This window comes from Oryctolagus cuniculus, chromosome 7 (assembly GCF_051225735.1).
Source record: "Oryctolagus cuniculus isolate XC-2025 breed Fujian yellow rabbit chromosome 7, ASM5122573v1, whole genome shotgun sequence".
Lineage (NCBI taxonomy): Eukaryota > Metazoa > Chordata > Mammalia > Lagomorpha > Leporidae > Oryctolagus > Oryctolagus cuniculus.
This window is the reverse complement of record NC_142873.1, coordinates 109,895,619-109,922,230: the sequence shown is the minus strand read 5'-3', so window position 1 is coordinate 109,922,230 and position 26,612 is coordinate 109,895,619. Positions and strand designations below refer to the sequence as shown.

At 37.5% G+C, this 26,612-nt stretch overlaps 1 protein-coding gene across 11 annotated transcripts in view; it reads right to left on the bottom strand.

Annotated features, from left to right (window-relative positions):
* Positions 1 to 26,612, bottom strand: part of ITGB3BP (integrin subunit beta 3 binding protein) — a 79,835-nt gene that overhangs the window by 43,589 nt on the left and 9,634 nt on the right. For 9 of the 11 annotated variants that reach the window (XR_016210981.1, XM_089300535.1, XM_089300534.1 and 6 more), the window contains exons 2-3: positions 14,114 to 14,144; positions 2,525 to 2,651 (exon numbers count right to left, since the gene is read on the bottom strand). Coding sequence is in view for 9 of the 11 variants with exons in the window: in XM_089300535.1 (XP_089156661.1) it covers positions 2,525 to 2,651; positions 14,114 to 14,144 (158 nt within the window). In the remaining 2 variants the exon portion in view is untranslated. The remainder of the gene's footprint in view (positions 1 to 2,524; positions 2,652 to 14,113; positions 14,145 to 26,612) is intronic. The other 2 variants (XM_089300539.1, XM_089300538.1) reach the window with 1 other exon arrangement.

Sequence of the window (26,612 nt, the reverse complement as noted above, 5' to 3'; positions counted from 1 at the left end):
GGCTAATCCTCCGCCTGCGGCGCTGGCACACCGGGTTCTAGCCCCAGTCAGGTCACCGGATTCTGTCCCGGTTGCCCCTCTTCCAGGCCAGCTCTCTTCCTGTGGCCTGGGAAGGTAGTGGAGGATGGCCCAAGTCCTTGGGCCCTGCACCCACATGGGAGACCAGGAGAGCACCTGGCTCCTGGCTTCGGATCAGCGCGGTGCACTGGCCGCAGCGTGCTGGCCGCAGCAGCCATTGGAGGGTGAACCAACAGCAAAGGAAGACCTTTCTCTCTGTCTCTCTCTCTCACTGTCCACTCTGCCTGTCAAAAAAATTAAATAAGTAAAAAAATAAAAAATGCTTATATGTTTATTTATTTGAAAGACAGAGAGTAAGAGTGCAAGCGCTCTTCCATCTGTTGGTTCCTTCCCCAAAGACAAGAATGGCCAATGTAGTGTAAACACAGGACAAGTAGTAGAAAATGACAGAAGTTTTGGATTTTTTATTTATTGTGATGGGAAGTGAGTAGCACCTAACATGTCCTTGAAAATGTTATTTACACTTTACGTAATTTGTGTAATATTCAAAGAGTAGGAGTTATTAATAGAAATTGACTTTCTCTGGAACTTAAATAATTTTATAAGTTATATTTATTATTTATTTAAACATGTCACTTCATGAGTCAAGTTTCTTTTTTTTTTTTTTTTTGACAGGCAGAGTGGACAATGAGAGAGAGAGACAGAGAGAAATGTCTTCCTTCGCCGTTGGTTCACCCTCCAATGGCTGCCACGGCCTGCGCACTGCGGTCGGCACACCACGCCTATCCGAAGCCAGGAGCCAGGTGCTTCTCCTGGTCTCCCATGGGGTCCAGGGCCCAAGCACTTGGGCCATCCTCCACTGCATTCCCGGGCCACAGCAGAGAGCTGGCCTGGAAGAGGGGCAACCGGGACAGAATCCGGTGCCCTGACAGGGACTAGAACCCGGTGTACCGGCGCCGCAAGGCGGAGGATTAGCCTAGCGAGCCACGGCGCCGGCCGAGGTTTCCTTTTTTTTAAAAATATGTGCAAAGTGACATATGAGGATGAGCACTGTAATGATTACAAATAATATAATCTGATATAGGACTCCAGACAAAACACTCTTGTTTTAAGAATTCTATAGATGAGAGCTACACATTACAGAGTAAGGAAAACATATATGTATAGTTTAATGTTTAACTAGAGTCAACCAGTGTAACTACCATGGAGGTCGAAAAACAGAATACTGCCAATATCTCAGAAATCTTTGCTGTCTGACTTTTTAAAAAAGGACTTATTTAGTACTATAATCTGTGATAATTATCCACTTAAATGTCAACTGAAAAAATGTGACCAATCTTTTTATGGATAAAAAGAATGTTCCATTAAGACCATATTTAATTTCAATTTGGAATTAAGTCCATGTTCAATTTCAGTTTGCAAAATCTATCCATATTAGCAGTAGGTAATCTCTAAGGCATTAATTTTTAAACTAAAACAAGATGCAGCAGATGTAGAAAAAAACAGAATGATGGAATTTAAAAACTGTATACATCTTTATACATTTTTATGAAAGCAAATATAATAGTAGTAGCTTTCAGATAAAAATCATTTGATTAAATAAAAATCAAAGAGTTCAAAAGTTTAATATCTCATTATGTGTTTCATTATAATAAATTAGGTAAAATGAGACTTTTTTGTTTCTGTGTAGCCTCTATTGAATGCTTACTTAGTACTCAATAAATGTTAAACAATAAAATATAAATTAGGGTAATCACAACATATCTAAAATATATTTTATTAAATTTGAGCCTATTCAAAATTTTATATTATAGAAACTGACATGTCAGTACTTCATGACCTTTCTCAATATAAAAAGATCAAACCTATGAAAAGAGGTCTGTGTTTTTAAATAAATATTTTAGAACAAACTACCAGAGAACAATGAATATGTATCATCAAAATTGATCTAGCAATATTTTAAAATAAAGAATTTCATATTAAATAAATTAGGTTTTTCTCAAGAAAATTTTCATAAATCTTTTGTATTAAATTAGTAATGAAAAAGGAAATGAAATACAAGAAAGGCAAGCTATATGAAAATATATTAAATGTGGATAAAGCTAAATGAACAACATGGATAAAACTAACATTTGTAAGTTTCCCCCTTCAATGTAGTACAGCAATAAATGAGTTATGTGCCCTTTAATTTATGCTCATGACAGATAGCTTGTTAAGGGGCATATCTGTAACCACTGTAACTGATAGTAGCTGAAGGCAGTCAGGTCATAATTTCTATTTAATGGATGGGACAGTAAGGGAACAAAGTCTGCCATAGAATTTTAAAGTAATGCCAAGAAAGTTTACATTTATGTCCAAAGTAACAGTTACATTGTAACCTTTTCTATGCTAAATTCTTTGAGAGAAAATTCAGCTGTAACAAGATCTATATATTACTAAATCAAAATTTTGATACACCAATAACTAGAAAAATCTTAAAATAAGTGGAAAAGAATGTTAAACTAACCATTTGATGGTCCATTTCTGTGCTCTCCTTCTTTAGAGCTTGTCGGAGAAGTAAATGGGCTCATCTGACAAGTTCCGGTTGTTGGCGAATAAGTTGCAATCCTTGTGACTTTTGCAGGCTCAGATGACTGAAAATAAATATTAATTTGGGAAAGAAATACTTTGAAAATACCTTTAAAGACTCAGAAAATTTCAAAACAATATTCATTTCTTTCTTCTTTCTTTTTAAATATATTCAACTACCACCCTAAAACGAACATTATTCTTTCAAAGTAGGTAGATATTTCAAGTCTTTACAATAATCAGGCCATCTCATTAGATATTCGTGAAATTTTAACATTACAGTGTTACTACCTTCAGAGAGGTACTTCCCAATAAGTTTAGATTTGGCTGACTCTCCCAATCACAACCTCACTTTTGCTTTCAGCAGAATTTGCAGTATAATTATGGGGCCAATCCAGGAAAACTCTCTGCCCATTAGGAAGACTCATTAAGAAATCCTAGGACGGATAAAAGCTATTCACACAGTGCTCTGACACAGGATCTGGCCTTAATGATAACAAAAACAATGTTCAAATAATTGATTTTGACATTTAAGGCCTTTGAGAAACCATTCTATTCTACACAACTCCTCTCTGCAGCTTCCTCCTTTGCACTTCATGGGTGGTGTGCAACCTCTTAACAGGTAACATATTTTGTGTATTTTTTACATTTGTGTCTTCCCTATTAGAATTTGCTTCTGGAAATACCATTTTTTATCACTGTATCCTAGTAAATTTAAAAACATGTGGGGAATGAATGACCTAAAAGGAAGAGTACAGTAAACTCTGTCCTACTGCCCCTCTCAGAATGGACTCATTTGTTCATTGGTTCATTCATCTAACATTTAAGTCACTAGGTAGACTAAGAACATTTGGTTTGCACATCATTCTGTGATCTTAGAATGTTCTCTTTCTTACCTTCCCCAAGACCTATTCTTTCTTTGATTTAGGTCCCCACTCATAATTCACTTCCTCCAAACACTCATTATCACACTACTGTTTGTGCTCTGGAATTCTTCTAAAACTTGCTTTTCTTTTTTTTTTTTAATTTTTTTTTTTTTTTTTTTGATAGGCAGAGTGGACAGTGAGAGAGAGAGACAGAGAGAGAAAGGTCTTCCCTTGCCGTTGGTTGACCCTCCAATGGCCGCCGCTGCAGCCGGCGCACCGCGCTGATCCGATGGCAGGAGCCAGGATCCAGGTGCTTTTTCCTGGTCTCCCATGGGGTGCAGGGCCCAAGCACCTGGGCCATCCTCCACTGCACTCCCTGGCCATAGCAGAGAGCTGGCCTGGAAGAGGGGCAACCGGGACAGAATCCGGCGCCCCGACCGGGACTAGAACCCGGTGTGCCAGCGCCGCAAGGTGGAGGATTAGCCTATTGAGCCACGGCGCCGGCAAAACTTGCTTTTCATAATGCTTACTGATCACCCCAGCATCGCTAACTTATGTATACATTAGCATACATTACTAATGTATACTACAACAACTTTCCTGGCATAAGGAGTGTCTACCAATAAACAGTAGAGAAAAGGTCTTAAATTAGTATGCATGTTACAGAGATCCAGAGAAATGGGAAATCAAGGTGGGCTGCAGTAATTTGTCAAAGGATTGTTGAAAGAGGGAGGGCTGACAGATAAGTGAAATAAAAGGCATTGAGAAACCTTCAATCTGGAAGTGGAACAGATGACAGAGGATAGATTTGGGGATAACAGAAGGCTCATATGTTGCCAACATTGTAGAACTAAACTTTAGCGTGGTAGCTAACTTGAAAGAGTTACCTAATTCTGTATGGTCAATTATTCTGTATTTTTAAGACACCTATGGCAGAAATAGTGGCTGTCACCTTTTTAGGTAATTTTGGTGTTAGTTTCAGAATCTACAGCATCACAAAGATTTTAAATGGTAAAGATTTCTTTGTATTGGAGAATAAAAGTCATTTCTTTCTTGTTTTATTATCCACAGCAGCCACAAATGTAACCAATACCTTTTTAAAAAGTCAACCTATAATATCAAGTTATAACTCTAAAGCAATCTTTCCTGCAGTGTGAAAGAGTTGTAAGTCTCTTTATCAGGTGGTTACTATTACCTCTCCATCTTGAGTTTTCACCTGTTTATATGTATTAAGTCACAAACTATGACATTTATCCAAATCCCTACTCTACTTTCCCAAGAATTTATTGCCCAGAACTATTTCACTGTGTATGTACAGGAATGAAAGTCACTACCCTAATGTACATTTATGTCAATCTGTTCTCCTATTTTATCCAATTATTTTATCCAATTGCCAAGTATCTAAACATTGCAACTTAGATGACACATTTCTCCCTGAGAACAATTTCCTAGCTTTCAGAAAATAACTGTGGTATGTGTGTGTATGCCTAACTTTAAAAATAATAAAGTATCTCCTGTTTTTGGTCATTTGTGTTGATTAGAAGGAAATATGTCTGTCTACAACTACATGGAGAGCAAACTGAAAATCTACTGTTTCCTTCTACCTCATTAAATATTCTTTTGTATATAACACATTTTTACATAGCTGTCTTACTGGTAAACACAAAAAGGCACACTTTTACTTCCCTAAGTTTTTTTTTCCCTCAAGATTTTTCCAAGTATCTAACTTTTCATTTCTGAAGATGCCTAAAGAAAAAAGTAATCTAAAATCCATCTAAGAACCTCTATTCTGCCATGCCCTTAACTTTGAAGAACTTGTCCTACACATTAGTCTCTTACAACAGAAAGAGTTCTTTAGATTGGGATTTGAGAGAAGACTGAGCTACAAATTGAAAAGTCAGCATTCTTTCTACTCAACATGGGTGATTCTAGAAAATCAGAGGAACTGAGATGAACAGATTTGTCTAGGAAAGGATTCAGAATGTAAATGGAATGAAAGGATATAGAGATCATGATCATTTCTATAATAATTTACAATTGCTTCTCATAAAGACTCCTTAATTAACACCACTACTGAACAAAAATAATTGCCATGTATTAAGGTTCTGTCTGCAGTCAGTCCAAACACCACTGTACTTTTTGTAAGGAGGTCCCACTATATACATTAGCAAAAGCAAAATTTCAGCACTGATTTTTCTGCCTAAAACAGAAAATAAAAACCAATGTTCTCTCTATAATTTCAAATAGGTATGACATTCTCTTTCAATATATTTCACAAATTGTAGCTTTGTCATCTTGTTTAAAACATATTCTACAAAATAGATTCTTGTATTTTATTGATTTTTTAACCTATTATAAACCATGTAAAAAGTACTAACTAAGGGTTCCTTCAGAATGAAATGTGGGATGTGAAGGATCATTATTATTATGAGCTAATAACCTACACTGTCACAGAAACTTTTTTTTTTAAAGATTTATTTATTTGAAAAGCAGAGTTACAGAGAGGCAGAGAGAGAGCGATCGAGCAAGCTTCCGTCCACTGGTTTACTCCCTAAATGGCTGCAATGGCCAGAGCTGGATGGATCTGAAGCTAGGAGCCAGAAACCTCTTCCGAGTCACCCACTTGGGTGCAGGAGCCCAAGGACCTGGGCCATCCTCTGCTGCTTTCCCAGGGAGCTCGACTGGAAGTGGAACAGTTGGGACTAGAACCAGTTTCCATATGGGGACGCGGTGGCTTTACCCACTACGCCACAGCACTGGCCCCAACACAGAAACATTAAAAAAAATTTTTTTAAAGATTTATTTATTTATTTGACAATCACAGAGTTACAGAGTGAGAGAAAGGGAGAGACAAAAAGACAGATCTTCCATCTGCAGGTTCACTCTCCAAATAGCTGCAACAGCTGGGGCTGGGCCATGCCTGGCTGAAGCCTGAAGCCTAGAAATCCATCCAGGTCTCACACGTTGGTGGCAAGGTCCCAAGTGCTTGGCCCATCTTCTGCTGCCTTGCCAGGCACATCAGCAGGGAGCTGAATCAGAAGTAGAGCAGCAGGGACTCAAATCAGTGCTCACCTGGGATGCTGGTGTTGCAGGCAGTGGCTTAACCTACTGTGCCACAAAGCCAGCCCCCACAGAAACATTTTCTGAAAAATGTTTACTTATGTACTTTCCATCTGAAAGGCAAAGAGATGAGAGAGAGGGAAAGAGAGAGAGAGAGAGACAATCTTCCATGTATTGGTTCACTCCCCAAATACCTCCTACAGCCAGGGCTGGGTCAGGCTGAAACCAGGAGCCTGACACTCCATCTGGGTCTCCCACATGGGTGTCAAAGGCCCAAGCACTTGAGCCACCATTTGCTGCCTCCCAGGATGCATTAGCAGGAAACTGGACAGGAGCAGAGGAGATGTTCACCTCCAGAGATATTTAAAACATGTACTATAGGTATTTGGACAACCAGAAACAAGAGGCCAGTTAAAGAAAGATAATTTTTTTGTAAACTTTTACTGATTAATTAGGTTTTTAGAATATCCCACCTAATATACAGTAACTAGGTACTACTAGTACTAGTTATAGAATTATATTAGAAAACTCTAAACATTAGCTGCCTCAAGGACTTTTTATAATTTTGGCCTGTGTTTCCTAAGCCAGTACTACCACACATCAATTAAGTCACTGGCTGCCATAATAACCATCCTTAATAGATCCAAAAAAGTTGAGATTTTGTTGCTGTTTTTATAGTAGCTGCAAAGGACAAAGGCATTTTACACTTAAGCAGTATCTCAATCCTCTTAAAAGGATAGCAGGGACAGACCATGACCAATATATTAGACTCACGCTAATGCAGACGTTCTATTTCTGGACTGGGTATTTGTATATGGGGCTATCCACTGGTTAAAACTTATTGTTACTCATGATCTGGGCATTTAATGGTATGTAAACTTTATCTTAAAATTTTTCTAACACAAAAAATAAAACATTGGCAAAAAAATTTTAATACACTGGCTTTTCTATTTTTTCTCATTGCTCTACAATTTTAAGATATCAATATAATAATTTAAGTATTAAGTTATTACTATTATACTATTACTATCTTGCACTATAATTCATTTATGAAATATTTTCAGTTTGAAAAGTTTTACAAAATTGACAAATCTTTAGTTAGACTGATAAAGGTGGGAAGGAGGGAGGGAAGGAGGAATGGGGAAGACTAAAATTATAAAATGAAGAATGAAAGAGGGGGTGTTACTACTGAACTTACAGAAACAAAACGATCATAAGGAGATATTATGAACAATTGTATGCTAATAAATTATACAATCTAGATAAAATAGACAAATTCCCAGAAACATACAATTTACCAAGACTGAATCACAAAGAACTAGAAAGTCTGAATAGATCAATGGTAAGAAATTGAGTTAATATTTCCAAGAAAAAAAGCCCAGGAATAGACAGTTGGCAAATTTTACTCATGTTTAAACAAGAGTTGATAACAATTCTTCTCAAACTCTTTCAAAAATTAGGAGAGAACGCTTGGCAATTCATTCTCTGAGGCTAGTATTACCCTGATACTGGAATCAGAGACACCAAAAGAATATTACAGACCAACATTACTTTTGAATATAGATGCAAAAATTCTAGGAAATTGAAACCATTGGCATATAAAAAGGATTTTACATCATGACCAAGTTGAATTTATACCAGAGATGCAAGGTTGGTTCAATATACAAAAATTAGTGTCATACAGATTAAGAGAATAAAGAAAACACATGATCATCTGAATAGATCCAAAAAAAGCATCTGATAAAACCAATATCCTTTCATAGTTAAAAAAAAAAAAAAAAACCACTCTGTGGCTTAGTGCCTAAAGCTGGCACCTGCAGTGCCAGCATACCACATGGACACTGGTTCAAGTTCTAGCTGCTCCACTTCCAATCCAGCTCTCTGCTATGGCCTGGGAAAGCAGTAGAAAATGGGCCAACTCCTTGGGCCCCTGCACCCATGTGGGAGACCCAGAAGAAGCTCCTGGCTTCTGGCCTCAGACTGGCACAGCCGCTGGCCACTGCGGCCATCTGGGGAGTGAACCAGCAGATGGACGACCTCCCTCTCTCTATCTCTTCTTTGCCTCTGCCTCTTTATAACTCTGCCTTTCAAATAAATAAACAAATCTTTTTAAAAAAATACTTAACAGGCTAGCAATAGAAGAGAATTTGCTCAATCTGATAAAGGCTATCTGTAAAAAACCTATAGCTAACTTATTAAATTGTGAAAAGCTAGATGCTCTCCTCCTAAGATAAGGAAAAAGATAAGGATGCTTGTTTTTGCCACTTCTAGTTAATATTTTTCTAGAGGTTCTGGCCAGAGCTACAAGCAAGAAAAAGAAAAGGCATCAGATTGCAAAAAGAAGTGAAATTCTCAAGTGAAATTCTCTCTACTGGTATATGACATAATCTTTTGTATAGAATACCCTAAGTACCCTATTTTAAAAAATTATTAGAGCTAATAAAAATGTTCAGCAAAGTTGTAGGACACATGATTCATATATAAAAATCAGTTGCATTTCTGTATACTAGCAATGGTCGAAAGAAACATGATATTATAAAACCATTCCATTTATTATAGAATCAAAAAGATTAAAATACTTATTAACAAATTTAGCCCAAAAAAGTACAAATCCTGTACACTGAAAACTATAAAACACTGGAAGAAATTAATATCTAATTAAACAGAAATATGTCTCATGTTCATGGTTTAGAAGACATTTTTATTAAGACTGACATATCTCTCAGACTGATCTACAAACTTGATATAAACCCTGTTGAAATTTTAATTTGCTTCGCCCACCCCCAGAAACTGACTAGCTGATCCTAAAATTAATATGAAACTGCAATGGATATAGCATAACCAAAGTATTCTTGAAAAAAAAAACAAATTTTGACTTATACATCTTGATTTCAAATTTACAATAATTAAAACTTTTAGGATTCCAACAGTTGATAGTGGCATGAAGACAGACACACAGGTGAATGCAATCAATCAGAGTTCAGAAACAAATCCATACATTTATGGTCAATTTTTTTTACAGCAATGGTACCAAGACTATTCACTAGCAGTCTGTTACTTTTTCAACAAATGGGACAACTGGGACAATTGGCTATCTACATGCAAAAAAATGAATGCTTGTACCATGTACATAAATTAAATCAAAGTAGATCAAACACTACAAAAATTTTAGAAAGAAAACACAGGTAAAATTCTGTTTCCATGCCTCATGTTACTTTTCTTAGATGTGACATCAAAAGGATTAGGAATCAAAGAAAAAAATTGAACTTCATCAAAATTAAAAATTTTCTGTGTACAAAGGGACACTATCAAGAATATGAACAGAGGACCCATAGAACTGGAGAACATATTTGTAAACTATGTTTTATAAAGTGATGGTTTTCAAAGAACTTTTACAACTCAACAGCAAAAAGGCAACCCAATTAAAAAAGTACCAAGAGAAGAATTTGGGTAGACAGATCTCAAATATACACAGACACACACACACACACACACACACACACAGAGATGGCCAATAACCACATGAAAATTTATTCAACATGATTAGTCACCAAGGAAATAAAAATCAAAACTATAATGGGATACTTCATAACCAGTGGAACAGACAGAATAAAAAGTCAGATAATGCCATTTGTTGTCAAGTGTATAGAGACACTGGAACTCTCAAATGTTTTGGCATACATGTAAAATGGTGCCCCTGCTATGGGAAAAGAGCTTGGTAGTTTTTCAAAAAGTTAAACATGGAATTTTCATATGACCCAGTAATTCTGCTCCTAAGGATATAACTACAGAAACTGTATAAAAACATGTACGACAATGTTCATAGCAGCATTTTTCTAAATAGTCAATAAGTGGAGGGGCCAGCACTGTGGCGTAGTGGATAAGGCCACTGCCTGCAGTGCTGGAATCCCATATGGGTGCCGGTTCGAGACCTGACTGCTCAGCTTCCAATCAAACTCTTGCTGTGGCCTGGAAAAGCAGTGGAGGATGGCCCAGGTCCTCAGGACCCTGCACTTGCGTGGGAAACCCGGAGGAGGCTCCTGGCTCCTGGGTTCGCGTCGGTGCAGCTCCAGCCATTGCGGCCAGTTGGAAAGTGAACCAATGGATGGAAGACCTCTCTCTCTCTCTGCCTCTCCTTCTCTCTCTGTGTTCTGACTTTCAAATAAATAAATAAATCTTTTTTAAAAAAAGTGGAAATAACTCAAAAGTCCTTCAACTGAGGAATGGATAAGTTAAAAGGTAGCAAGTATATCCATAAAATGCAATATTACTCATCCATAAACAAGGAACAAAGTACTGTTACTTGCTACAACATGGAGAAACCCTGAAAATGTTATATTACGGCCGGCACCGTGGCTCAATAGGCTAATCCTCCGCCTTGTGGCGCCGGTACACCGGGTTCTAGTCCTGGTCAGGGCACCGGATTCTGTCCCGGTTGCCCCTCTTCCAGGCCAGCTCTCTGCTGTGGCCAGGGAGTGCAGAGGAGGATGGCCCAAGTACTTGGGCCCTGCACCCCATGGGAGACCAGGAGAAGCACCTGGCTCCTGCCATCGGATCAGCGTGGTGCACCGGCTGCAGCGCGCCGGCTGCGGCGGCCATTGGAGGGCGAACAAACGGCAAAGGAAGACCTTTCTCTCTGTCTCTCTCTCTCACTGTCCACTCTGCCTGTCAAAAAAAAAAAAAAAAAAATGTTATATTAAATTAAAGAGGGCAGGAACAAAAAGACACAAATTGCATAATTCCATTTACAGGAAACATCCAGAACCGATGTACTTATTTGACAGAAAGGGTATTAGTAATTGCCAGGGGTGGGGGAAGAGGAGTAGGAGGAAACCAGGACCAACTGCTACCAGGTATGGGGTTTCCTTTTATGGTAATAGAAATGTTCTGAAATTAGACTAGACCATGAGTATTTTACTAATAGTAATGAAGTAATCTAGACTAGGCATCTAAGTACAAATTAGCAAATCCAGGAGCCAACATTGTGGCATAGCAGGTAAAGCCATTGCCTTCAGTGCCAGCATCCCATATGGGTACCAGTTTAGGTCCTGGCTGCTCTCCTTCAGATCCAGCTCCCTGCTATGGCCTGAGAAAGCAGAAGATGGTCCAAGTGCTTGGGTCCCCGCACCCACGTGGCAGACTGGGAAGAAGCTCCTGGCTTTGGCCTGATCTAGCTCTAGCCATTGTGGCCACTGAAGGAGTGAACCAGTAGATGGAAGACCTCTCCTGCCCCACCCCATTACACACTGTAACTCTGCCTTTCAAATAAACAAATCTTTAAAATAATGTAAAAAAAAAAAAACAAATTAGCAAATCTTCCTGGAAACCCATACCACCACTCCTTCTAGAGCATGTGTACTGAGTTGGACTTTCTAAGAAGAATGCTCCTTCCCATCCCATCTGTAGCATCTGCTTCTTCTATTCCCTCTCTGAGGTGGCCTGAAAGAGACTGGGTTACGTTAGGTTTGTGGCCAAGATGCCAAATAACCATATAAATTCATCTGGACTGGCATGGGCAACAGTTTGTAATAAATTATCCTCACTGCTGAAAATTCATGTGGAAATAGTACTTTCAGGGCAATAACTCAAAAAATCCAAATATTATAGGTGATGTCAAATGGGAACCTTCTTCATTTCCTTAGAACATCCAGCTCTGGGAAGTCCAGCATATAGTGGTCCTTGCAGTGTCTAATATCTACATTATAGGAAAGAAACAGGGATGATCCATCTCTAGCTTCTCCCATTAAGAGAGTCATGAGAAAATTATTTTTGTAGCCTCACCAAAACATCATGGAACATTAACCTCCATGAAGATCTGTAGCTGCCTTGGGAACACTGGAAGTCAGGAGTTCCGAATACCTTTGGGAGATGACATAGCAGGGGCTTAGCTTAGGATAAACAGACTCCACTTGAACCAACAGGCATTAAGAAGGTCATCTCCCTTCCTTGGACCCCAGCTTCCTTCCCTTAGCATCATATTTGTAAGGTAAAATGATCAAAGTTTTGACTAGTTTATTGCTTTACAACAATTAAGTACTCCTAGAATTATAGGTATATGTTTTGAATGCTAATTTTCTTTCGGATGGGGTAAGGCAACCTCAGTGGGATCACAGGCCATATGGGAAAATAACTGGGAGCCAGGCTGTTACTAGGTTGGATGTGTTAGATAGTAGGGTGGATGGAAGTGAATATGAGAGAAATGTAGAGGAGAAAAGCTCAAATAATACTGGAATAGGACAAAAGCTGTCAGATCTAAATTCAGATCTATAAACAGATTAAGAGGCAAGCATATAACAGCTGACAATATCAGAAACAGCTAAGAAAATGGAATAAAAATCCTGGCTAGCATGCTGGGAACCTGCTCTGAGCTGGTTGGTGGTAGCTATGTGGTACTAAGCTAAGTCAACTGGTTTAAAGGCACAGAACTGGGCCAGACATAACACTGTGATTTTCTAATACAGGATATTCCATTTGAGAAAAAAAAAAAATAGAAAGCCTGCCATGATTACAACTGTAACTCCATGAAGATACTAGATTCTGAAATGGTCATTCTCTTCCCCTCAAATAATGTTACTATCTCCCAGAGAACAGCTTTGGGGCAGCAAAGAACAGTATTTCATTCTAAGCTGGACTACTCACCTACCAAAACACTATTTTGACCAAAGAAACAGATGCAGAATTATAGTCACAGCTGCATTCTTCACAGAACAAGTTGGATAATGGTACTCCAAATTGCTAATTACCCTGCTAATGATTTTTTTTTACTGTCATTGCAGTATTTTGCCACCTTTGTTTAAAATTTTAAAAACTGCATCTAGGAAGTTTTTTAAATTGTAAATTTCTGCTATGTTAAATACCAGTGAGCTTTTCAAAGATAAATTCCATATAAAACCCATCTCTTGAAATGGCATTTTCACATGGGGTTTTGTAAAAGCCCATTTATTGACTAGCTATTTGTTTTAATTTACTTTCTCACCAATATACTTGCAGTTAAGCTTCCTGAGGTCATAAGTATCTTAGTATTAGTGTTTGTATCCAGATCCTTACTTAATGTGAAAATATAATAAACTAACATATGCCAAGATATGCTGGCGTTGGGAATGTGCTATAACTAGATTTACAAAAAGTAATAGCAACAACACAATTTTACTGTACTGTGATAACCACGGTAAAATTTTTTATGATGTTAGTATTTTGTTGTCTAATCCATGCCAGCATAGCTGAGGTAGGTGATTACATTTTAATATAAAAATGCTTATAATGTTTTTATTTCATGTTAACAGATTATATTAAGCAGATTAAAGTATCACCATAGTTCCATGTGTGTTTCTTATATATTTAAGGTGCAGATTTTTTTTCTACTAATTTCTACTAAATTATTTCATTAAGATTTCTAAATAATCTGCTTAAGCAAACATCTCAAGCTAGCTACAAATGTCCACACAATAGATTACAAAAACTGTTTTATGAAGCAAAACAAACAAAAGTTTTATGTGCAGAAAATGGTGTAACATGTCATATTGTTTTCTGATAATTTTTATATTAGAAAATATTAAAAACAATTTTATCATGTAATTACAAACTCCTAGATGAATACTTACATTTGCTTCCAGCTTCAGTGATCTTCTAACACTGTAAACAAAACATTAAAAAAGAATCTTAAATTTGACATTCTTTAAGTCAAATACTTAATATTTAATACTTAATATTTAAGGGTAAGGTATACAAATAAAAATTTTAAGCAACTTTTGCCAACTAATTTTTACCCTATTTATTAAACCAGAATATCATAAGAATGCAATTATTTACGATGGTAGCCTTGTTTTTTGTAGTAAAACACTTCATATCAAAATGGAATAATTATAAGTGGATCTTTTTTTGGTATATGTTGTTCTACATATGTGGATGGACAACAATACATCTTAAACACTAAAGTCATATTATTTGAAGTCTAAGTAAAAAACTAGTATATTTGTCTGCTTTATAATAACACTAATAAAAACTATACTTAAGAGTAAAATAATTTACATACCTTCAATGGAGATGTTGAAAGTCGATTATTTGCAGAAATAATGGACTAGGTGTTTAAGGTATGAGCAACATGAAAAAAGTTTCGTACATTATTGTAGCTTTAAACATGATTCAGTGCAACCAGCCTATGACTTAACTGAGGAACAGATGCTCCATGTCTTTATAAGTCCCCAATCCATAAGAAACTATTTTTTGTTTCCTTCACTAAACTGAATCAGGAACATGCCAGGCTTTCTCTGTGTAAAATCTGTTCTGCTAAACTGGATGCCCAGCTGTTGGTGACAATGCTTAGAAAGGAAAGCTGAATATTTATAATACTTTATTTCGTACAGCTGTCTTCTAAAGAGCAGTCATCAACATTTTATTGAATGCAGACTAAATGTTCAAAGGAGAAAAAGGTCAATATAAATTAAAACTAGTTTTACCAGTGACAAAGTTAGCATTAAAAGTACTTTCTTATCCCTGAAAAACAGAAATTATTTAAAATATTAGAGGATGAGAGCATAGTGCAAAAGAGGATACTAAAAAGGTTATATTACAGAAACCACCACCAAAATTTGCATAATCTTAGAAAACAATTTTTTATAAATAACTACTGATTTATAACATGCTGGATTAAAAAAAAGAAGAGATGGTCAATTTATGAAAATCACTAGCAATAAACATTAAATAAAGAACTTATCGCTCTAAAAAGTATTTACTTAATTTTAATATAGCTATATAAGTCTTACATTTTTAAATTAGTCTTTAGAGAATTTTGTCTTTCAGAACTTTACATAAAATCAACATGTGAATTCACAATGAAGCATGAAGTGAACAGAGGTACGAATAAAAATTGTAGATATTATTTTAAATTTCCACATGAGAGAACATGTGGTATTTATTTTTCTTTCTACCTTATTCATTTAACATGATGAACTCCAGTTCTATCCATTTTGCTGCAAATATCAAGATTTCATTTTCTTTGGCCTAATAATACTCCACTGTGTGTACATACCACATTTGCTTTACTCATTCATTCACTGATGTGTACCTAGCTTGGCTCTGTATCTTGGCTATAGTGAATACTGCTGGAATGAATATAGGAATTTAGGTATTTCTTCCATATGCTGATTTCATTTTCTTTAGATACATACCCAAGTGGATAGCTGGGCCATACAGATCTATTTTTAGTTTTTTTTTGAGGAATCTCTATACTGTTCTTTATAATGACTATACTAATTTGTATTCCCACCAACAGGGTGTAAGAGTTCCCTTTTCTCTACATCCTCACCAGCATCTGCTATGTTGTCTTTTTGATAACAGCCACTCTAACTGAAGTAAGATGATACATCACTGTGGTTTTGACCTACACTTCCTCCACAGCTGGCAATACTGTGCATTTTTTCACGTATTTGTTAACCAATTGTATCTTTTCTTCTGGGCAATGTCCGTCTGGATCTTCTGCCCATTTCCTAACTAGATTGGTTGCTATCTGCTGTTGAGTCTTCTCATTTCCTACGTATTCTGAGTATAAATCTTTCATCAAATGAGAAGTTTGCAAATATTTTCTCTCATTCTATCGGAAGTTATATATACATATATATATTTCAATTGAAATTTACAATACTGTTTACCAGAGGCTATGGAGGGTAGGGCAGAGGGCAACAGCAGGGAAGCTGGATAATGGATACTAAAACACAGTAAGGTAAACCTAACAGATCTTGGTGTTCCACAGTACAATGGGGTGACTACAGCTCACAATGATGAAAAGAGGAGCTGGCAGGATGCAAATACAAAGAAAAGATAAGCAAATGGGAAGGTTGGTTGCCTAGTATGTTTGGTTTAAGCTATGTATATGTATTGTAAAGCTGCATTGCACCCCTTAAAATGTACAAGTATTACATGTTAACCCAAAATTTAGAATTAAAAAATGTTTTTAAAAGAAATAAAACGATAATTCGATGTAATGAAAGGAACACAATTATTGAGTCCTGAGATGAGGTTAATGCCTACTTGTTTTGTTCTACATTAGGTTATATATTTTTCCATCACTTTCTATGTCTTTCTAAGATGGCGAAACTAAGCCTTGAACTGTGGGGGTCAGTGTTGTGGCATAGCGGGTAGAGCTGCCACCCGCCACACCACAATCCCATATCCCATATGGACACTGGTTTGAGTCCCGGATGCTCCACTTCCAATCCAACTCCCAGCTAATACACCTGGGAGAGCAGCAGAAGATGGTACAAGTGCTTCAATCCTTGTACCCACTTGGGAGACCCAGAAGAAGCTCCTGGCTCCTGGCTTCCTATTGGACCAGCTCTGACCATTGTGGTCATTTGGGGAGTGAACCAGCAGACAGAGGATCGATCTCTCTCTCTCTCTCTCTCTCTCTCTCTCTTATTCTTGTTCTCTAAACTCCGCTTTTCAAATAAATTTTAAAAAAAAGACTAAAACTTCATTAGAAACTCCTATGTTGATGCTAAAAACAAAAAGACAGATAACTTTGAAAATTATTTATATTTAGCTTTAGAATATATTGCCCTATTTGGAAACATGATATGTCTGACATTTATAATACTTAAAAGTTAGAAATAAAAAAATAAAATTACATAGCAGAACATTTTTTATCCTGTTTTTAAATGCTGTAAAGATGCAATACTATCTTTTATTTTTTTTTAAAGACTTATTTATTTATTTGAAAGTCAGAGTTTCACAGAGAGAGGAGAGGCAGAGAGAGAGAGAGAGAGAGAGAGAGGTCTTCTATCCGATGGTTCACTCCTCAGATGGCTGCAACGGCCAGAGCTGCGCTGATCTGAAGACAGGAGCAAGGAGCTTCTTCCTGGTCTCCCACGTGGGTGCAGGGGCCAAGGACTTGGGCCACCCTCCACTGCTTTCCCAGGCCATAGCAGAGAGCTGGATCAGAAGAGGAGCAGCCGGGTCTTGAACTGGTGTCCAGATGGGATGCCGGCGCTTCAGGCCAGGGTGTTAACCCACTGAGCCACAGCGCTGGCCCCAGAAATACTATCTTTTAGAAGAACACAAAATTCATCCTGATATTAACTGTTCAAAATATTATTGCTTTGAGGTTGGGGCTGTGGCATAGCAGGTAAAGCTGCCACCTACTGTGTCTGCATCCCATATAAATAATAAATAAGTAAATAAATCTTTAAAAAATATTATTGCTTTATTATTGGTGGTTAATTCTTACAGAAAGTAACTAAATGCTTGGATTTAAAAGGTTTCCAGATTAGGTCCTATGTTGATCTAAGAAGCCCAAGGAAATATAAAAGTAAACAGAAAAGTAAATTTTGGTAAGAAACTAAAAACATGATTTGTTAAGGGTAACACTGATGTAGTATTCAGATAATTCAGACAATTTATAACCAACAGCTGGAAGTATTTGTAAGAATCCTAAAAAGATTTAATAGAACTAGAAGAAATCACTTAGTTCAGCTAGTAGGGAAAAGAGTATGTACAATTTGCCTATAGTCATACATCTTGAGGGAGAAAAACTAAGAGCTCAGGTCAATGTGCATAAATCTCTGTTAAGGGGCCAGTGTTGTGGGGCAGTGGATTAAGCTGCTACCTGCAACACCAGCATCTAGTAAGGGTACTAGTTCAAGTCTGGTTGCTCTACTTTTGATCCAGTTTTCTGCTAATATGCCTGGGAAAGCAGTGGAAGATGGTTCAATTATTTGGGTTCCTGCATCCAGGTGGGAGACCTGGATGTAGTTTTTGACCCCTGGTTTCACTGGCTCAGCTTCAGCCATTGTGGTCATTTGGGGAGTGAACCAGCAGATGGAAGATTCTCTCTGTCTCTGTCTTTCTCTGTAACTCTGCATTTCAGATAAATAAATCTTTAAAATGAAAACCTTTGTTAAACTGAGGGGAAGGGAATTAAAGAAGTGTAAACATATTAGAAGAATCTGGGCCGGCACCGTGGTTCACTAGGCTAATCCTCTGCCTTGCGGCGCCAGCACACCGGGTTCTAGTCCCGGTCAGGGCGCCGGATTCTGTCCCGGTTGTCCCTCTTCCAGGCCAGCTCTCTGCTGTGGCCCGGGAGTGCAGTGGAGGATGGCCCAAGTACTTGGGCCCTGCACCCCATGGGAGACCAGGAGAAGCACCTGGCTCCTAGCTTCGGATCAGCACGGTGCGCTGGTCACAGCGCGCCGGCCGTGGCGGCCATTGGAGGGTGAACCAACGGCCAAAAGGAAGACCTTTCTCTCTGTCTCTCTCTCTACTGTCCACTCTGCCTGTCAAAAAATTAAAAAAAAAATATTAGAAGAATCTATGGCTTTTTTAAAATAGTTACAGAGAGAGAAAGGGAAAGAGGGAGAGAGATCTTTCACCTTCTGGTTCACTCCCAAATGGCCACAACAGCTGGGGCTGGGCCAGGAACTTCACCCAGGTTTCCCTTGTGAGTGCAGGGGCCCAAGCATTTGGACCCTCTTCTGCTGCTTTCCCAGGCACATTAGCAGGGAGGTGGATCAGAAGTGGAAAAGTCAGGATATAAACCAGTGCCCATATGAGATACTGGCATTGCAGGCAGCAGCTTACCTGTTACTCCACAACGCTGGCCCTGACCATTTATTCTTATCATTCCGTTAGAACTGGGTCCACTGCCAAGTTAGCAGTTTTTAAATTAAGACTTTCTATATGCACAGCACCCTCTTGCCCATGAAGAATCTGTACTACAAGCAAGAGATAATGCTAAATGGATTAGGATGATTTTAATAGGGATAGGAAGGGATGGATGAAACACATAAATAAACAAGCAAAACTTGACTAGACATACTGGGTATTTCCTTACAATTTCTACTTTTTCTGCTACAAGTATCACTTAATAATTAAAAGAAATACCTAATACTTCTGTAAAGTTACAACTGACTCTTGGTAGTTCTGTAAAGTTAAGTGGCTCTTGTGACTACTATATTTTAAAAATGGGCACACAAGGGCTGGCGCTGTGGTGTAGCGAATAAAGCTGCTGTCTGCAGTGCCAGCATCCCATATGGGCACCGGTTTGAGTCCTGGGTGATCCACTTCTGATCCAGCTCTCTGCCATGGCCTGGGTAAGCAGTAGAAGATGGTCCAAGTCCTTGGGCCCGTGCACCCATGTGGGAGTCCCAGAAGAAGCTCCTGGCTTCTGGCTTCGGATTGGCACAGCTCCAGCCATTGTAGTCAACTGGGGAGTGAACTAGTGGATGGAAGACCTCTCTCTCTGCCTCTCCTCCTCTCTCTGTAACTGACTTTCAAGTAAATAAATAAATCTTTAAAAAAAAAAATGGGCACACAAAAATGGGCAAAAGACTTGAACATACATTTCTCCAAAGACATATTAATGGCCAAGAAGCTCAACAAAAGATGCTCACACAATCTATCATCAGGGAAATGCAAACAGAAGTATGATGAGACACCACTTCCCATCCACTAGGATGACTACTAGGAAAACAACAGCAGAAAATAATTAGTATTGGCAGGAAGAAATTAGAACACCTGTGCACTGCTAGTGGGAAAGTAAAATGGTACAGCAGCTATGGAAAACAGCATGGCAGTTCTTCAAAGAATTAAAAATAGATTTGTCTTATGATCCAACAATAATTCTTTCCAAAAGAAATGAAAGCTGGGACATGAACATATGTATACACCATTGTTCACAGAAGCACCGTTCACAACAGCCAAAAGGTAGAAGCAACCCAGGTGTCCACTGACAGATAAAGGGATGAACAAAATGTGGTATACACATACAATTGAGTATTTTTCAGCCTCAAAAAGGAAGGCAATCTGACACATGCTACAACACAGATGAACTTTGAAAATATTATGCTAAGTAAAATAAACCAATTATGGGACTGGTGCTGTGGCGTAGTGGCTAAGGCCACCGCCTGCAGTGCCAGCATCCCAAATGGGCACCGGTTCGAGTTCTGGCTGCTCTGCTTCCAACCCAGCTCTCTGTTATGGCATGGGAAAGCAGCAGAAGATGGCTCAAATCCTTGAGCCTCTGCACCCATGTGAGAGACCCCAGAAGAAGCTCCTGCCTCCTGGCTTCGGATCAGCATAGCTCCAGGTGTTGCAGCCATCTGGGGAGTGAACCAGTGGATGGTGGATGGATGACCCCACCACCACCACCTCTCTGTAACTCTGCCTTTCAAATAAATAAATCTTTTTTAAAAAAACAAGCCAATTATAAAAGGATAAATACTGTATGATTCTATTCATACAAGAGTAGTCAAATTCATAGAGGCAGAAAATGTAATGGTGGTTGCCAGGGGCCAGAAGGAAGAATCAGAAACTATTGTTTAATGGGCACAGTTTTAGTTTTACAAGGACAAAAATGTTCTGGAGACAGATGGTAGTGAAGATTACAGAACAATTTGAAGGTATTTAATGACAGTGAATTCTGCTTAAAAATAGTTAAAATGGTTAATTTTATCTTGTGTATATTTTAGCATAATTTTAAGTCAAATAATTTTTAAATGGATATTTATCTATTGTATTTTAGTTACCTTCTTACGGATAACCTTTTACCTCTGTGACTTTTCATTTTCAGTTACTCAAATTTCTACTTATGGTCATAATTTAAATGTTATATATTATATAGGTATACCAAGATAAGGTTCACTGGGATCAAAATTCTGATTGCTATGTCAATTATTTTTTAGTTTTAAAAAGATAAAAATACCTGATATGCAATTTTATATCAACAGGACAAAGTAAAAATGTTTGTAGAAGTGACTATATTATTCTCTATGACAATTTTTTCTGATTTTATTTAGCTTAATATGTGGTAGTATCTTGAACAGGATTCTTGACTCATCAGAACAGACTGAGAGGGTAAATTTTATTACAAACTGTTACTAACACCAGTTATAATATTTAAAAAATTATTCTAGGTGGGAAAGCTATTTATGATTCTTAATCAAGAACCAAGAACACCCATCTCAGAAACTCACAAATGATTTCAGGTTCCCTTGTAGGCCTTTTAAAACAGTAGATTACAGATGATTTTAAATCGTAGGGATGAAGGTGGGAGTGGAGTTGAAGAATAAACTTAGTAAAGCAGATAAGACTCAGGGAGCCTTGATGCTATGCCAAATTCTTCCGTAAGGTTGGGCAAAGCACATAATCTCCCTAAGCTTCATAATGTTTATAGTAATACTGGCCTGCAAAGTAGCAACAAATTTCTGAGTGGGAGATAAAAATATCACTTAGTATATCAGTGTTTCCATTTACTCTTCACTGTAAGAGACGCTAATATCACCAGCTACCAACTTCACAAGAGTGTTTAGAGGATTATTATGTGCATGAGATGCTTAAAAATCTTTTGACAAAAGGTAACAAATTCACATCCCATGTGATTCCTTATGTGCAAATTGAGGTATGTGAAATTTATTTTCCATTCTATGCACAGGAATGAGCAAAGAAGGGAGAAGAATTTATATTTATACATATACATGTATGTGTGTGTGTCTCCTTTCTGCATTCTCTTTTTCATTTAAGCCTACATTCCTGTGTGTTCAAAACTTCTCATGGTCACACAAAAATATCTACCACAGCATGGGTAAGTGTAAGGAACAGCACTCCATTGCTGTAGAAGTATGGTTATTGTGTAGGAGTACCTAAACGAAATTCAAATCTTGTTTTTCTTCATGGCAAAACTGGCCAAAACTTTTACCAATTATTGGACAATGTGTTTATGGTGTCAAAGCTGTCCTTATAAAAAGATTAACAAATAATCAGCCAAGAGTTCTTACAGAAGCCAAACAGATATATTTGGGAATATTTACCCCAGAAGATAAATGGATGTAAGTCAAATGCTCTTTAGTTTGAACAAATGAGAAATGTCATAAGACCACTTTACTAACTCATATTCTCAAATATGAACATTAATATTTATTACTATTATATTCTGACAAAATGTGCGTCATTTATTGTGTGTTAAGTGTACTGTGGTACAAAATAATTTGAAATCAGTGCATACAGTACATATAAAGGAAGATCATAAGTACGTTCCTTAAGAGTTCTACTGGAAGGGTCCAAATAACCCTATCAGAATTAAAAATGGTAGAGGGTGGTATTTTATATACTCTTCTATATGAACTACATCTTACAACATAAAAATGACCCCCAAAAGACTAATATTGATATTCACCCTATGAGACTCCAACATAATCATCTATAAGAAGTTTCCCTAGTCAAAGTCCAGTATGCACCAAGAATCCTTCCACTGTAAATCAGTAGCACTTATATATGACCTCTTTATTAATCATGCTAAAATAACTTTTTGATGCTTTTCCTCCCAATCAAGGAATTTATATCTTGTCTGTTAGCTGATGGGTTTTAAGTTCTAAAATGTTTGTTGATCTCTTCCATTAAAACTGAAATTCCTAGAAGGTTTATCATCAGCTCATTTTGAATTCCCACAGCTGGCACAAGTGATCGGCACATGCATGTTAAATAAATTAATGATTTACTTGATTAACTGCATTTATCACTTAAAACATTAGTCTTAAATTCACAAATTGTACATTTACTTCCTTCAATTTTTTACGATGCATCAATTTTTATATACTTATGATAAATAATTTTGGTTTGAAATTCTTAGATAAGATTTTTAAAAATCTATTTCCATCAATCATATTGAAGGTAGCTTAAATATAGGTCCTTGAAAAATGTCATATTAAACCAGTCTAACCTCTAACATAGTGCCTTATGTTGATCTGTGTCTTATTAGTCAGTTCTCAAAAAAATCTAAGCCATATCTTCAAATATTGTCTCTCCTGCATTCTACCTGAGACTCCATCGACCTATTATGTCCCACAGTCCTATATATAGGACACCTATTAAGTCTTAAACTGAGCAATAAATATCCCTTATGGCAATTTTGAAATAAATATTACACCACTGAAATACTTACAGAATTAAAGACTTGGGAATAATGGGTTTAAGAAACAATTTTAGACTTTTTTCAACCTTTTATCTATGTCTCTAAATATCTTCTTTGTATCATTGTTCTCTATACTTTATTTTGGGTAATTTCTTCAGATTTATCTTTCAGTTCTCTAATTCCCTCTTCATCTGTTTAACTCTTCCATTAATTTTTTGGATAACTTTAAATTTCAATATAAGCTTTTAAAAAGTTGAAGAGGGGCCAGTGTTGTGGTGTAGCAGGTAAAGCAATAAAGTGACCACCTGCAACACAAGCATCCCCAGTGGGCACTGGTTCATGTCCTGGCTGCTCCACTTCCATTCAGCTCCCTGCAGCTATTGTGCCTGTGAAAGCAGCAGAAGATGCCCCAAGTCCTTGGGCCCCTGCACCCACGTGGGAGACCAGGAAGAAGCTCCTGGCTTTGGACTGGCCCAGCTCCGGCCACTGCAGCCATCTGGAGAATGAACCAGCAGACAGAAGATATCTCTCTCTCTGTCTCTATGTAAATCTCTGCCTTTCAAATAAACAAATCTAAAAAATTTCTTCAAAAGTTCAAGAATAAGAACTCTTGTTATCTTTTAACCAGATTTACTGCTAGTTTACATTTTGTGGAGTAAACTTTCTTATTCTTTCTTTCTTCTTTTTTATTTTTTTCAACTTTTATTTAAAAATATACATTTCAAAAGTATAACTTTTGGATTATAGAGGCTTTTTCCCCCATAACCTCCCCACCACCTGCAACCATCCCATCTCCCATTCCCTCTCCCATCCCATTCTTCATTAAGATTCATTTTCAATTATCTTTATATACAGAAGATCAACTTAGTATATACTAAGTAAAGATTTCACCTGACTACACCCACACAGATACACAAAGTATAAAGTACTGTTTGAGTACTAGTTATACCGTTAATTCTCATAGTACAACACATTAAGGACAAAGATCCTACATGGGGAGTAAGTGTACAGTGACTCCCGTGGTTGATTTAACAATTGGCACTCTTATTTATGACGTCAGTAATCACCCAAGGCTCTTGTCATGAGCTGCCAAGGCTATGGAAGCCTCTTGAGTTCATAAACTCTGACCTTATTTAGACAAGGCCATAATCAAAGTGGAAGTTCTCTCCTCCCTTCAGAGAAAGGTACCTCCTTCTTTGATGGCCTGTTCTTTCCACTGGGATCTCAAGCACAGAGATCTTTCATTTAGGTCATTTTTTTTTTGCCACAGTGTCTTGGCTTTCCATGCCTCTCATTCTTTCTACACACATACATATATGCATTTATTATATTCATATATGCATATTTCTGAAGCACTGAGAATAAGTTGAGAAATATTACTTATCAATTTTCCATGTGTTTTTACAAAAACAAGAACATATACAAATATAAATATCAAAACTAAAAAATATATCATTGAGGGTTGGTGCTGTGGTGTATCAGGTTAAGCCACTATAGGTGCTGGTTTGAGTTCTGGCTGTGCCACTTCCAATCTAGCTGGTTTTTCTTCTTAAAGACTTATTTATTTATTTTACTTGAAAGATGGAGTTACAGAGAGGGAGAGGCAGAGGCAGAGGCAGAGGCAGAGGCAGAGGCAGAGGCAGAGAGAAAGAAAGGTCTTCCATCCACTGGTTGACTCCCCAAATGGCTGCGATGGCTGGAGCTGGGACAGTACGAAGCCAAGAACCAGGAGCTTCTTCCTGGTCTCCCACATGGGTGCAGGGGCCCAAGGACTTGAGCTATCTTCTACTGCTTCTCCAGGCACATTAGCAGGGAGCTGGATTGGAAGTGGAGCAGCCAGGACTTGAACTGGTGCCCATATGGGATGCCAGCACTGCAGGTGGCGGCTTAAACCTGCTACACCATAGCGCTGGCACCCAGATCCCTGTTAACATGCCTGGGAAAACAGTGGGAGATGGTCCATGTGTCTGGACCCCTGCACCCACATGGGAAACCTAGATGAAGCTCCTGGCTCTTTGCTTCAGTCCGGTCCAGTCCTGGCCGCTGTGGTCATCTGGGAAGTGAACCAGTAGATGGAAGATCTCTCCCTCTCTCTTTCTCTCTGTAATTCTGACTTTCAAACAAATAAATAAATCTGAAAAAAATGTATCGCTGATCAATACTTCATATTTAAATCTTATCACTTATCCTGATAATGATCCTAACAGTTCATTTCCCTCCAAGTCTAGGACCAATCTTGGATCATTCATTGCACTGAATTGTCCCATCTCTTTAGTCTCCTTCAATGTAGAACAAACAATTCCTCAACCTTTCTTTGGTTCTTTGACTTTGACATTTTTCAAGAGCATGGGCATTTTAATTTCTATTTTTTGTGGACTAACCCTCAACTTGGGTTTATAACTTTGATCAGCTAATGCTTTTTTGGGGGGGGCATAAGTACAACCAAAATGATGTATCTTTTCAACGGTATAACTTGAAACATATGATGTTGATATATTGCTGTATTGATATGAGTTTGAGCATTAAGATGTTACTTGCCAGTCATCTCCAATGCAATACATAAAAATTTTACATATAAAGAGCAATTGGTAATTTTCTACCATTCCTTATATAGTTAGCATTCTACAAGCAAGAGCCTTCTCTCTACATTATAGTAACATGCACTTTAAGCGATTCCTGTCATTATTCATTTTGATATTTAACTATCCCAGGTTAAGCAACATGCCCATCTACCCTTCACGCTGATACACTGATAATTCTTTGAGCACTTTCTTACTTACCATCACAAAAAGATTCTCCATACAGTCTTAGAATCAGCTTTTTCTCCAATGAGACCTGATACTTTTTAGTATTCGGAAATCAAAATGTAGGCACTATACGTGTTCATTGCTACTTATGTCATTGCTTACAGGCAGTCTTGTAGACAGAGCTAGAACACACATACAACATACAAACTTCTATCTCTAATATGTATATTTTAAAAATCTATGATTTCAAAATGATACCTCAAATGCTATGTCAACATACAATATTTGAAATTCCTTTTTGCAAAAATGAAAAACATAGCTCCCATCAACTGCAAAATATCAACTAGTTTCAGAAGAGATATTTCACCACTACAATTTATGTACATATTACAATATGTACATATTTCATTTAATTATGAAACACTCAAAACTACAATTTCTAGATGCATATTGCTA